Source organism: Mauremys reevesii, linkage group 1, assembly GCF_016161935.1.
Source record: "Mauremys reevesii isolate NIE-2019 linkage group 1, ASM1616193v1, whole genome shotgun sequence".
NCBI classification, from domain to species: Eukaryota; Metazoa; Chordata; order Testudines; family Geoemydidae; genus Mauremys; species Mauremys reevesii.
Genome location: NC_052623.1, coordinates 120775191 through 120789307, shown reverse-complemented (window position 1 = coordinate 120789307; position 14117 = coordinate 120775191). Strand labels below are relative to the sequence as shown.

Below are 14117 nucleotides of genomic sequence, written 5' to 3'. Positions count from 1 at the left end.
ACATACAGTCTCCACAGTAATTAAATCGCTTTTGCGTATCCACACTACACTCCTTGTGTTGGCGGTGTGTGCCCTCACCAGGAGCACCTGCACTGATTTAACTGCCAGTGTGGGGCACTGTGGGACAGCTTTTGAAAGGCAGCAACAGTCGATGTAAGGAATACAGTCTCTACACTGACATTGCATCGACCTAGCTACATCAACCTAAGTACTATACCTCACACGGAGGTGGAGTTATTACGTTGGTGTAGTGGGCGAGTTACATCAGTGGGAGCTACATTTTAGGGTAGACACTTACAGAGTTAGGTCGACGTAACTAGCTGCCTTGTGTCGACCTAACTCTGTAGTGTAGGCCAGGCCCCAGTCATGTCATCTCTGAAATCTTGACTGGCTGGGGAATTCCATTCAGTTTCAAATGATTTTCATCTATTCCTCATGTTATCTCAGTGTATAGACTTAAGGCCAAATTTTGCACTGATTTGAATTATATCATAGAAGCCAATGGATTTGCACAGGGTGTAAGTCTGCACAGGATTTAGTCCACCTTTTAAGGCATTCACACGCTGTATTTCTCTGCTATGGAACTCAGACCTTTCACATACAGTATTATAGTCTTAGAAATCACTGCCAGGTGTTTATTTGGCTAATTTGTGACCAGCACTTAGAACACAGAAAGATTTATATATAAGTTGTAGTTATTAATGCATTAATACATGGCCCTAGTTAGCATTCATCATATTTGTGCTATTTATACAATATATTGTTGTATATATAATATACAATATATTGTTGTATATTTAAAATTTCAGAAAAGGATACCTGGTGATATGTGCTTTTACCATAATTCTTAGAGAGATTTCTTATGAAACTTTTTAAAAGATATTTTTCACATTTTAAAATTTGTTATATGCAGTGTCCGTTTTCTACTAACAGTGATGCAGTTTGGCAAAGGAAAATCTTGTTGTTACCGGTTTCTGACCAAAGGACAGCAGTGGATCTGGCTGCAGACCCATTACTATATAACCTACCATCAGTGGAACTCCAAGCCAGAGTTCATTGTATGCACACACACCGTAGTAAGGTAGGGAAAAGACTTAGTTATATTTGTCACCATTGTAATCAAGTCAGACTCTAGGGACCTAAAAGCACAAGAACATATGGACATTTTAATGATTTCATAAAGTCCCCTTAAGAGTCTTTCACATAACAAAAATGAAATCTGAATTCTGTAGCGAAAATAAGCTTCATTAAACAAATATGATCAGTTTAAGTCTGCCTTCATGCTGCATGTACCATAAGAGAACAAAATTCATTTGTCAGTCAACAAACTCAAAATCAGGGGCCAGATTCTTGGTTGCATTTGGCCCCCTTTTTGCCAATCCTATGATAGAAAGGGGCCATGAAGTATCACATTACAACTACTGGAGAATTGCCTCTTGTGGGTGTAACCCACACACCTCCTGGGTGTGGTGTTCTGTCCCATCTACTGGCACCGAGGCCACTTAGAGAGGGAAAGAGAAAGAGAGAGAGATTAATGAGTTTGCTCTACAGCCTTAGCTAACAGCCATATGGTTTTTAGCTCATGCAGTAGACGCTCATGCACTAAGCTCTGGATACCCCAGGTTTGATCCCAACGACCGGGGTCTGTCACTGTTACAAGTGGGGGCTCATCTGGGATTTCAACTGGGAAGTCTCTGAAGCTTGGGATGTGCTTCCTCAGCTAGGGGAAGTATGTAACCCACACACCTCCTGGGTGTGGTGTTCTGTCCCATGTAGTGACAGAGAGAGAGATTTGCTTTACAACCATATGGCTTTTGGTTCATGCACTAAGATCCAGAGGCCCCAGGTTTGATCCCGCCTGCTGACAACTGGGGTCTGTCGGTGTTACATAGGGATCATCCATGCATGGTGTATGGCAAATGTAATGGCAGTAGGCCACCTCTCTAACAGCATCTGACACAAGCGGCAAGGCTGAAGAAAAGAGAGTGAGGCCACAGTATTGATACATTCCAGCCGTTCTTGGCCAGAGGTGACTAGGAGTAGGTTAAAGCAGTTGACCAGCTCGCAAATAGGGGAATTGCAAATTTGGCTTAAAGCTACCTTTCATCCCCATCCCCTCTGCTCAGCTGGAACAGAGAATCAGGACATTCAGCTGTATAAAATAGTACAATACAGCTTATGGATGTTAATGCAGTGTAGGTGACAGGGTATTTCAAGTGTTGCTTTTGAAACAGACCCCAATAAGGAGGAGGCATCACTCCCAGCTTCCTACACAGTGTTAACATAAAGAACAAGAAAATTAAAAAGCTTCAAGCATATTTCAGAGTAAATACAATTCTGATGTTTTGGGGACTTAGACAATCACAAGCCACTGAGGTCCTGATTCTGTCCCCTGTTCCAGCCCCGACACCCCACTCCAGGAGCATAAAGAGGTCACAGTAGGCTAGGCAGGAGAAGCATAGGGCTGCTGTAAGTGGCCCGATGCTGCCCAGGCCCCGTAGGATCCAGTGTAAGGGGTGTGCTAGGAGCAATTGTAGCACTCAGTGCAATGGGGTTGTAGGGCTGCAGAGCAGCCCATAGGCAGCCTGCTTAAGAGTGGGGTGGGGTGGAAGAGAGTGATGAAGGTTTATGTGGCAGTGGGGGAACAGGCTTAATTTAACACTTAACTTTCATTTCCTGACATTCTAATATTTGGGTTTTTTAAAGTGTGGAACTTTTGTAAAGAAATTGTAACATTGTTTTGGGTTGGACTCCAACAAAACACACTTTTAGCCTTAATGCTTTTTTAACAAATGTTTTGTTTGTGAATGGATATATAGAGGGGGTTGAGCAGAAACTGAAAATAAAAACACAGTCCTTCAAATCGTATGCATTAAATGCGATTTGATTTCATTTATCACATAATGATTTACAATAACATGTAATGTTGCTCCGTTTGTTTAAAATGCATTTTATAAAATAAAATAATGAAATGTTACTCATGTAGAATTACATTTTTCAATTAGTTATGCAGCTGTTCGAGTAGAAAGGAGACAAGAACTGGCCTTGGAAGCTGCACCCTCAGAAACACTAAAGGTATAACCAGATATGTTTTTCATAAACGTGCAGTAATTGTGACCCATTCTTGTGTTAACATTTCCAAAGATCTAGTAGCAATGCTGATCTAGACATATTACCTGAAGTTTATACTCCAGAATTAATTGAGCTCTTGAACAATTATTTAAGTGAACTGGAGATGAGCAGAAAAGGACAAACTTAGAAATCAGAGAGAGTGGTGAAACACAAAGCCTGGGCAGTGGCATTGTAAGCTTTACCATGCTTCCTTGCCAACATGCTACGATTTGACCTAGAGGGACCATTTCTAAGAACAATCATCTTGAGATTGTTTTTCATGCACAAGAATTCTGCATCCTGCATATTAATGCAGAGTGTACAAAAGTTATTTATAAGCAGTACCCTGTCACGATAATACCTGAGTCTTTCACGTAATATATCACAAAAAGCATCTGAAATCTCCCTAGATCAACACATGGTGATACCAATATAAGCCAGTTTTAGGAGGAAAAATTCACTCCTGTGTTGACTTGTCTGCCAAATTGCTGCCTAGAGTGGATCAAAGAGTCACATTTATGACAACCTGAAAAACAGGCTTTAAATGAAATTGCCACCTCATCCTTAACTACACGCTGACATGCATATGTCTGAACCTGTCCAAAACATACTACCTGAAGAACAAAGGGTCGAATTTTGTGCATTGCTGAGTGGTTCTGGGTGTTGTCACTCACCACTGAAGGAAGAAAGAGATTCTGCAACTCAAAGGACTGGATCGAAAATGAATAGGGCAATAGCCTGCAAAGTCTTTCCACAACAATAAAAGCTCATTCATATGCAATTGGAAGGTATAGCAGAAGTAGATGTCATAGACATTCTGGCCCAGGTCCTCTGCTGCTGTAGATTGCAATAGCTCCATGGAAGTCAGTTTATACCAGCTGAAGATCTGACCCTACAAGTACTGTTAGATACATGACAGAACACCATACCCTGTCAGATGTAATATGATGGGTTTTTTTTAAATTTTAGGATGGTGGCTTAGGCTTGACTCCCGAACAGCACTTTAATGCACTTGAAATAGGCATCTCAGTTCTCAACACTAGTCGGACACCCTCTGTATCATCTAGAAGCTCACGCAAATCTTCCAACACACCCATGTCTGACCCTGCATGTAAGTGATGTTATTATAGAGCTACTGTATCAATACTTTATTTTAAAATTAGTTAAATTACCCAAAAAAATTGGAGTGTATCATTCCTGGTGGTATAGTAGTTGCTAGTGAAATGCTGAAGATGCTGATGACATGTCCATTAATCCCATCGCCCATGGATGGGTAAGTATTTAATTGAAGGTGGTAAAATGGGCTGATGCAATCATCCATGTCTTTGGAATAAAGGAGGCTAGTTATGAAGCCTGTTGCTGTTGAGTTCTATGGAGATGAAATTTACAGTTGCTAGGCACAGTTCCAAGCTATAATATTATACTGTGTTGTCCTGGAAGTTAGTAAGGTCGTCAGCTGGAAAGTTCTGAAACTCAAGGCTAAATTCAGAAGTCATGCATACGGCTTTAGTAAAGCCCAGTGGTTTTCAACCTATTTACTATTGTGGGCACATGCGGCCTACAATGTGTTATGTGGGTCGCATCCAATACTACCTGTATAGCCCTTAGGATGTCACATGGGCCGCAGCTGTGTGCTGATTGGGCCACAAGCGGCACACGAGCCACAGGTTCAGAACCACTGGTACAGCCAAATGCACGGTGATACACGTGGGAACAAAGAATGCAGGTCACACTGACAGGGTGGGGGACTGCTTTCTCGAAGCCATGACTCTGAAAGGATTTAAGGGTCATGATCGCTATCAAACTGAATACAAACTCCCAGTGCAAGGCTGTGGCTGAGAGCGTTAATACAGTTTTTGGAAATACAACTGGAATTCTGAGTAGGAGTAAGGAGGTGGTATTACCTCTGCATAAGGCATTGGTGAGACCATTACTCCATTACTGTGTCCAGGTGTGGTGTCTGCACTTCGAAAAAGAATGTTGAAAAGTTGGGAGAGGTTCAGAAAAGAGCTACAAGAACGATTGACGGTCTGGAAAACATCCCTTACAGTGAGAGACTTTAAAAGCTCAATCTGTTTAGCTTGTCAAAGAGAAACTAATAAGAAGTGAATTGATCATGGGGTGTGAGTACCTATAGGGGAAGAACAGTTCTGATAGAGGGCTCTTTAATCTAGCAGGACAAAGATATAATGAGCTCTAACGACAGGAAGTTAGAGCTAAATAAATATAGACTAGAAATAAAGTACAGATTTTTGTTAAGGTAATCAACCATTGAAACAACTGACTGAGGCATGTGGTGAATTCACCATCACTTGAAGTCTTTAAATCTAGATTGGCTATCTTTCTAAAAAATGATGCTCTAGCTCCAACAGAAGTTATGGGCTTGATGCGGGAATTATTAGATGAAATTCAATCACCTGTGTTATGCAGGAGGTCAAACTAAAGGATCATAATGTTCCCTCCTGACCTTAAAATCTATGAAGTGGTGTAAGTTAGACTCTCATACATGCACTCAGACCCAGGGCCGGCTCCAGCTTTTTTGCCACCCCAAGTGACGGGGGGGCGGGGAAAAAAGGAAAACCCGATTGAGCTTCCGCTGAAGTGCCACCGAAGAGGAAGAGATGGAGTGAAGGCCCTACCTCCGAATTGCCACCGAAGACCTGGATGTGCCGCCCCAACAACTGACGGACTGCCGCCCCTTTCTATTGGCCGCTCCAGGCACCTGTTTCCTTCGCTGGTGCCTGGAGCCGGCCTTGCTCAGACCCCATACCTGCACACACTTATGTATCCCATAAACTCCTGAGGCAGAACCCAAGGGGTGGCACAAAGGTGCCTTTAAATGCTAGGTTTGTGTTCTCCAGATTTGAGAGCATCATTTAGAGCAGGGGTTCCCTAACTGTGGGCCATGGACCAAAGGTGGGCCACGACATAGTCCCAGGTGCCCCCCTAAACTGTATATATTGGTGGACTGGAGGCCAGCGATGGCCCCTACCCAGGGCTGGAGGAGCTCAGCACCTTCGGTGGGTGGCAGAGGGCAAAACAGAGCCGTTGGGTGATGGGTGCAAGGTGAGGAGAAGGGGCTGGCCCTGAGAGGCAGCAGCTCCCAGGGCAGCTGGAGGAGGCTGGATGGTTCGTGGCCATTCCTGCTCCGAGACACTGCACCCCATGATCCGTGGCTGTTAGGCCCCTTGGAGTATTGGCCCTGTGCCAACCCCCATCCCCACAAGACCAGGGCACGGCAGTGTTGCTGTGTTTCCTCCTGGACAACGCTGTGATCTGGATTGTCAGGTGATGGCCGGGCCTGGCCCGAGCGCCTGCCTTTGCCTGGCATTGGTGGCCCCCGAGCCTTTCCCTCATTCCCAGGCAGGGAGTGTCTGTGCGAGCACCTGCCTTGCCCCTTCACCCTCTCGCTGGCTCTGGCCCCTGCTGAGGCGAGGGGCCTTGTATGTCCCGCGGTGCCCCTCTCCCTGCCAGATGCATGTTAACAGTGGCACAGTGAGTATTGCAGCTGCACAGGTGGGCCTCAGGGAAAAAAGTTGGATAACTCCTGAGTTAGAGCAGCATCAGGCCACTCTGACTTAGGTCAGCAGTAACAGCCCATGGGTGACGTTCTGATGGCCCAGGATCACTGGAGCTGAAGGCCCTTTAGCTGTGCCCCTGACACACCTGGTAAACAACCTCCTGCCATGTGGGCTGGAACAGAGTGCCATAGAACAAGCTATGTGAATTCTACTCCAGCCAGAGATTCACCTAGGAAAGAGGAACCCTCACCTGCCCTTTTGGGACACCTTTTTGGACCCTTTGCTGCACTGGATGGAGCACAGGCTGAGTCTGGTCCAGTATATACCTTAACATTTGTGTGGATCCTCATTATCAGCTGTCAACTGTCTTTGGAGACATTGGTTCCTCTTGACTCCAGCTGGAGTTTGATCAGACCCTATATTCATGGGCAGTGGGTATAATAGGCTGTGGCCACTGGAGCCCCAGTTGTGGGGTTTTGGGGGGAAGTTTTTTATGTATTATGCCCCATGCAGGTTCCAGGGCGGCTGAGAAAGCGGTATGTGGTATCCAGTTCCCACGTTCATCAGTAATCTCCCTGGACTCCCGCCGAGGGGGTCAGGGTGCTTGGGCCTCCAGCCGGCCTGGGGTTCCTCCGGCCGGGGGGCGGGGTGCTCGGGGCTCCGGCTGCAGGAGGGGGGAGGTGTGGGCAGAAGGGGCGGAACCAGGGCTAGCCTCCCTGAGGTGGGGCTCCACCTGCCACCCATACCTATATTATTACTAACCATATCTCATAATTCTAATTGTATATGGTGATTATTCTTAAATATGAAAAAAAAATTCTCTTACAGCCACACCAACAAAACTGATCACAGAGTCTAACGTTCCCTCCTTGCAAAGAACACCCAGCATACAGCAGGATTCATCCATGCAAAGACTCAGTCAACCTGTCACTATTCAGGTAGGTTTACAAATGGGTATCAAAATAAATGGAATTTATAAGGAGGAGTTAGATAAAAAGTCACATGTTAAATATGCCACAGGTTCAATTCCACAAATAAAGAAAGAACTATGCAAAGGCAATCACATTAGGAGACGACCTGAGATTTAAAGTAGCCATGCATATGAATAAAGTTTGTTTTATTTTTTTTAAACCTAGGCGTTTTTGCCTTCTCAGCCATCATGTGAGCTTCTCCCACAGCAGCTGCTGGCCCAAGCAGCTTTGCAAAATCAGTCTACATCTATGGCACAGGTTAGTTGGGGGCTTGAAACTGGAATAGGTTACTTAACCATCTCATGATGTTTTCCCACTTCACCAACCAAAGCAAGGAACATAGGGACCCTCTCAAGTAATTTTGACCTAAAACTACACAGGCTCTAAAACTTATAGTGGGAATGACCTCTGGATTCTAAACACACACACACACACACTTAAATCTACCAGCTGAGAATCTTTTTAAAAAACAACAAAACATTAATCTCTCTTTTACAAAGACCCTTAATATTTGTTTTGCTCTGATGATGCAGAGAGAACCAGCATCAAAGAAAACACAAATTCAACAAGTCCCATTCCCTGAGTTATGGCATATCAATGGTGATGCAGATGAGGGACTAACTCCTCCATTGGGATCCACCAGCATGGATCCCAGAAGTGGGTTTGGTTTTTGCTCTGAATATCCAACTGGTCTAATAACAATACAGGTTTCCTTTGTACTTGATTAGAAGGAATAAAGAATTTCAATATTGTGTTTTCTCATAACATTGTTTCTGTCCTTCCACAAAAAGAACAGGAGTACTTGTGGCACCTTAGAGACTAACAAATTTATTGTAGCATAAGCTTTCGTGGGCTACAGCGCACTTCATTGAATGCATCCGATGAAGTGAGCTTTAGCCCACGAAAGCTTATGCTACAATAAATTTGTTAGTCTCTACGGTGCCACAAGTACTCCTGTTCTTTTTGCTGATACAGACTAACACGGCTACTACTCTGAAACCTGTCCTTCCACAGTTTCCCAGAGATGGAGCCTCTCCTGGCTCTGTCGCACACCTCTTCTCCTTCTCAGAAGCATATGTTGTTCCCTTATGGCTTATGCCCAGGAGGCTCTGGAAGACCACTGATTTAAAATAACAAAATCCCATTTCCCCTTTAAGTTTAATTTGCCTCCATGACTCCACACCACCAACGTATAGTGAATCAGTAAATAACAACCCAATTTATCAGCTCTTAGCATTAATTTTCTTTTGCAGATGTTCTTCTCTGCTAGTCTCAAATAAATTTTTAAACGAATTTATTTAATTTTATTTTTATATACATTCAAGTATATTTCCGTCTTGACTTTCTGTATTCACATTTCTTCTCTGCCTTCAGAAGTGAATCTAGAGAGGAGATGCCTCCTTATTTGTTTCCCACCAGCCCCAGCTGTCCCACCTCTTCTCACTGGGATCCCAATTCCATTCCTTTCCACTGCAATTCAGAGTATAATCTATTCTGTTCTGTTCAGGTTCTTATACCATGCCCATCACCGTAATATCTGAGCACTCTCCAGTCATGCCTTAAGCAATTTGACAGACAAATATTTGTTCTCTCATCCTCTCCCCCAGAGCTGTATCTAGGGATTTTTGCACCCAAGGCAAGGGACGGGGCAGCACGTTTGGCTCTTCGGCGGCGGGTTCCTCTCGGAGGGAAGGACCTGACGCCGAATTGCCGCCATTCTTCAGCTGCAATTCAGCAGCAGGTCCTTCCCTCCGAGAGGGACAGGGGGACCTGCTGCTGAATTTCTGCCGAAGAGCTGGACGTGCCGCCCCTCTCCCTTGCCGACGACCAGTGGCAATTTGGCGGCAGGTCCCTCAGTCCCCTCTCGGAGGGAAGGACTTACCGCTGAAGGAGAGACTTTCTGCGTCCCTCACCTTCTGCGCCCGAGGCAAGTGCCTCACTCGCCTTGCCCTCATTACAGCACTGCTCTCCCCACAGGAGAAACAGGTGCAGTGGAGTGTCACATTTTGCACTTACTGCTCAAACCCTCTCCTCCTCCTACCTCCACTTTCTCCACATAAGATCTCACCAAGAGAAACCTGACAAAATACAATGTGACCATCTTCCTCCCCTCAGCTTGCCTTGCCTTCCCTTCCTACAACTCTTACCTCTCTTTCCCCTGCCACAGATTGATAGGTCAATTATTGGTTCAGTACCAGAATGCCTATGGACTGGCTGAAGTTTGATTAAGTGGAAGCAAACCTGTCTCAACACTGTTATCTAGCAGTCATCTTTTGGACAGCTAGGCTCAGCCAATCATTACCGTACCTCTGCAAAAGCCCAAGGGGAAGGACTTCTTCACTCATTAATGCTTTCAGTAAGGGCTGCAAATAGATCATGGCTAAGTTCAGGCTGTTGTCACTTTTACCCTACATAAGAGAGATCTCTAGAAAAAGGTAGCAAGAAGGATTAAGTTACAGAGAACTAAGGCCAATTGATCTTGAATGAGGTTATCCACGTGGAGGTTTAAGGCACTTTAACTTATGCACATTGATTCGCCTTAACTTTTCTTAGTGTCCCCACATTACTGAAGACAATCCCTAAGAGTTAGTTATTTCTTGTCTTCCTGCATTCCTAGAACATTTTAGTCTATATCTGTTCTCAGGTAAGGAGTTCCACAAGTTGACTGTGCGCTGCGTGAAGAAGAACTTCCTTTTATTTGTTTTAAACCTGCTGCCTATTAATTTCATTTGGTGACCCCTAGTTCTTGTATTGTACGAAACTATCAGCAATCTTATTTATATCTAGTTCCCTAGTATGGTCTTGATGCACATTAAGGCCAGCTATATTATTCAGTTGTGTCTGTCCCATTAATGACTAGAGATAATTTTTAAATCTTCTGAAGCTGGAGAATGAATGTTCCACAGTTCCGGATTATACAGGCACAGTGAGAAAGATTCTTATAAATTTGCAGTACTCTGGAAGCATTGCTTCCAGAGTACTGCAATGACTCTTTCTTGACGGGTACCATCTAATTTAGACCCCATCATTTTGTATATATAGTTGGGATTATATTTTGTCATGTGCATTACTTTGCATTTAACATTGCATTTCATCTGCCATTTTGTTGCCAAGTCACCCAGTTTTGTGAGATCCCTTTGTAACTCTTTGCAGTCAGTTTTGGACTTAACTAACTTGAGTAATTTTGTATTCTCTGCAAATTTTGCCACCTCACTGTTTAACCCTTTTTCTAGATCATTTATGAATATGTTCAACAGCACAGGTCCCAGTACAGGCCCCTGGGGGACACCACTGCTTACCTCTCTTCATTCTGAAAATGGACCATTTATTCCTAACCTTTGTTTCCTGTCTTTTAACTGGAATGCCTGGCAATGCTTTCAGGATCATCTAATGATCCTTAATTTAATTTAATGACAGGCCTTTTGTTATCTTAAGCACCCTGCCTCTGTTTATAAACAAACTCCCTGCCCCAAGGCTGGAAGCTGAGAGCAGCACAGAACTCATCACATTCCACACTCAAGCTCTGTCTGGGGCTAGGAAATGCGCTGTGAGCAGACCTCAGGTATGAAACTCTGGGGGGAGGGAGGGTCAGGAACCACTATGGCTCATGGGTGCTGAGCACCCCCTATTTTTTTCTGTGTGTGCTTGAGCCCCGGAGCACCCACAGACTCAGCACCTATGCCCTTGCAGCACAAGTCTAGTTTACACTAAGGCCCTTTTACATGGTTCTGGCCACGGGTGGCACGTATCATAGGCTGGGGCAGGGGGTATACCTCCGCAAACAGCCCAGCATGGCCCCACCCATACTCCACCAGAAGGTCCCCTCCTGCTTGCCCTTCCCCCTTGGCCCAAACCCAGCCCAGGCAGGCCGGCTACTCCTCTTCAGGGAAGTGGGCTGGGGCTAGGGTGGGCGTGGCTGGGACTTGGGGTGGCTGCGGCCACCCAGTGCTGTGGAGCTCCCTGGCGCTTGCGAAGGGAGTGGGCTGCCTGCCCTGTGCTACGGGGAGGGGAGAGGCTGGAGGGGGGGTACCACGTGCCACGTGCCTGGCATGCTGGGAGGAGGGGGACTGGTGGCCGCGGGGGGGCTCTGGCAGGGGAAGGGGGTGAGGCCGGCCAGGGGATATCCTCTCTGAGCCAGCAGATCACCCGCTGCCCATGGTTCTGGCACTGTAAAGAGATCTTAAAGTGGATGGAAATTTCATTTGATAATTAGAGTAAAGAAGAACCAGACCATAAGTTTTTGTTGCCTCTAGTAGAGGTGTGACTTCCTGAAACAGACAGGGGTGAGCTGAAGCCGGTTCGCACAAACCAGTTGTTAAATTTAGAAGCGGTTTTAGAACCACTTGTTAACTGGCTTCCCTGCAAGGGAAGCTTTGATGGGCTCTGGCCGGGAAGCCTGTAATTCCCCCTCCCCGCCGCCGGGGGGCGCTGTGCTGCGGGAGCCATGTGAGCTGCCTCCTGGCCCTGCTCCTTGGACCTCTGGCCATGGGGCTCCTGCTGCTGCTTGGTGAGTCCCCGGCTGCGTCCTGCTGCTCGGGCTGCTCCCAGCCGCTCCCGCCTGTAAGTACCGCCCCCCCCCGCCTTCCCTGCCCGCAGCCACCCGCAGCCAGCCCTTTCCCACAGCAGCCAGCCCCTGCCACACCCCCTGCCCGCAGCCGCCCCCTGCCCGCAGCCACCCGCAGCCAGCCCCTGTCTGCATCACCTGCCCACAGCCAGCCCCTGTTGCAGCCAGCCCGTGTCACACTCCCTGCCTCCAGCTATCCCTGCCCCACGCCCCTGTCTGCAGCCAGCCCCATGTCCACTGGTGCCCTGCAGTTCTCAGGGCAGTAACCCTGCACACCTGTTTCAATGGGGGGGGGGCGGCAGGGAGCAGCTGAGACCCACACGTGCACACCCTAGGGTGACCAGACAGCAAGTGTGAAAAATCGGGACGGGGGTGAGGGCTAATAGGAGCCTATATAAGAAAAAGACCCAAAAATTGAGACTGTCCCTATAAAATTGGGACATCTGGTCACCCTAGCACACCCCAAGGGAGTGGCGGGGACCCACACATGTGAAAAGGAGCTCATTTCTAGTTCAGCCCCATCTTTTTAAAAAAGAACTTTAGGTAGGGTTAACATACATCTGTATTTTCCTGGACATGTCAGGCTTTTCAGTTCTTAAATCGCTTTTCAGTTCTTACAAATTCCTCCCAGGAAAATACGGACTTATGGTAACCCTATTGGTACAAAAAATACATGCTGTGGCACATCTCTTAAATCAGAACTTTTTATAGGGAACTGGTTGTTAAGATTTTAGCAGCTCATCACTGCTGAGGAGGTTGTGAAAGCTAGGACTATAACAGCATTTAAAAGGGAACTGGATAAATTCATGGAGGTTAAGTCCATAAATGGCTATTAGCCAGGATGGGTAAGGGATGGTGTCCCTAGCCTCTGTTTGTCAGAGGATGGAGATGGATGGCAGGAGAGAAATCACTTGATCATTGCCTGTTAGGTTCACTCCCTCTGGGGCACCTGGCATTTGCCACTGTCGGTAGACAGATACAGGTCTGACCCAGTACAGCCGTTCTTATGTTCTTATGTTCATCAGTAAGACGTAATGTCTTTAAACTGGGACATTAATGAAGACAGCTTGTAGGTGATTGCAATGATTTTAATATACTGTAATTATGCTGTTCATAAAAAATGAATCATTATTAAAATAGTAAAGATACCAATGATTAACACATATTCAATAACGAGAATATGAAAGAAGTCTATAAATATGCTGAAAATAGCTTCCCCCCAAAACTGGCAGAGCCCTTTCCTCTCCCCACCCCCCTCAAACACATATACCTCTTCAGAAGCACCCACTAACAAAAACAAAAACCAGCACCTATCAGCACTGCAAGTAGGCCGGTACACTCCAGTACGCCGTATCAGCAAGCTATTTATAGCCGGTCTGGCGTACCAGAAAGAGACAGCAGCAGCCCCGCCGGAGGAGAGGGCTGGGGGGCAAGGCTGAGAATTCTGCTCCTTTCCCTGCTGGGAGGGGCGGCAGCGGGGAAAGGAGGAGAACGCCGGCCGCATCTCCGGAGACTGTATCACCCCCAGCCTTGCCCCCCCCCCAGCCCTGTCCTCCGGCTTGGCTGCTGCTATGGTACACAGAGGGAGGACGGAGACGCAGCTCCATGGAAGGGCGGGGGTTGGGTCTGGGGGTTCTGCTCCTTTCCCCCCTGCGGTTCCCGGGACAGCCCTGCCCTGAAGTTTCCAGTGCAGCAGGAGGAGGACAGAGCCCCCCTGCCCCAGGTAAATGGGATAGATGTGGAGACAGGGAGAGCGTGGGGGCCCCAGGCTGGGGGCGGGGCGGTGAGGAATCACATGGAGGGTCACATGGGGAGGTCATGTGCCTCCCTTAGCTGGTGCCCCTGCCCATACTGGTAAGAAATGGATTTTACTTGCACCACTGGCACCTGTGTGCAAGGGTATGTCTACACATCAAAAAAAACCCAGCGGTAACAAGTCTCAGCCAGGTC

The 14117-nt window shown here is 46.6% G+C and overlaps 1 protein-coding gene across 2 annotated transcripts in view; it reads left to right on the top strand.

Annotated features, from left to right (window-relative positions):
* NPAS2 (neuronal PAS domain protein 2) overlaps positions 1 to 14117 on the top strand; it is a 234864-nt gene that overhangs the window by 198339 nt on the left and 22408 nt on the right. For both annotated transcript variants that reach the window (XM_039519941.1, XM_039519940.1), the window contains 5 exons: positions 934 to 1081; positions 3006 to 3075; positions 4081 to 4222; positions 7461 to 7570; positions 7769 to 7861. In XM_039519941.1, the coding sequence (XP_039375875.1) occupies positions 934 to 1081; positions 3006 to 3075; positions 4081 to 4222; positions 7461 to 7570; positions 7769 to 7861 (563 nt within the window). The remainder of the gene's footprint in view (positions 1 to 933; positions 1082 to 3005; positions 3076 to 4080; positions 4223 to 7460; positions 7571 to 7768; positions 7862 to 14117) is intronic.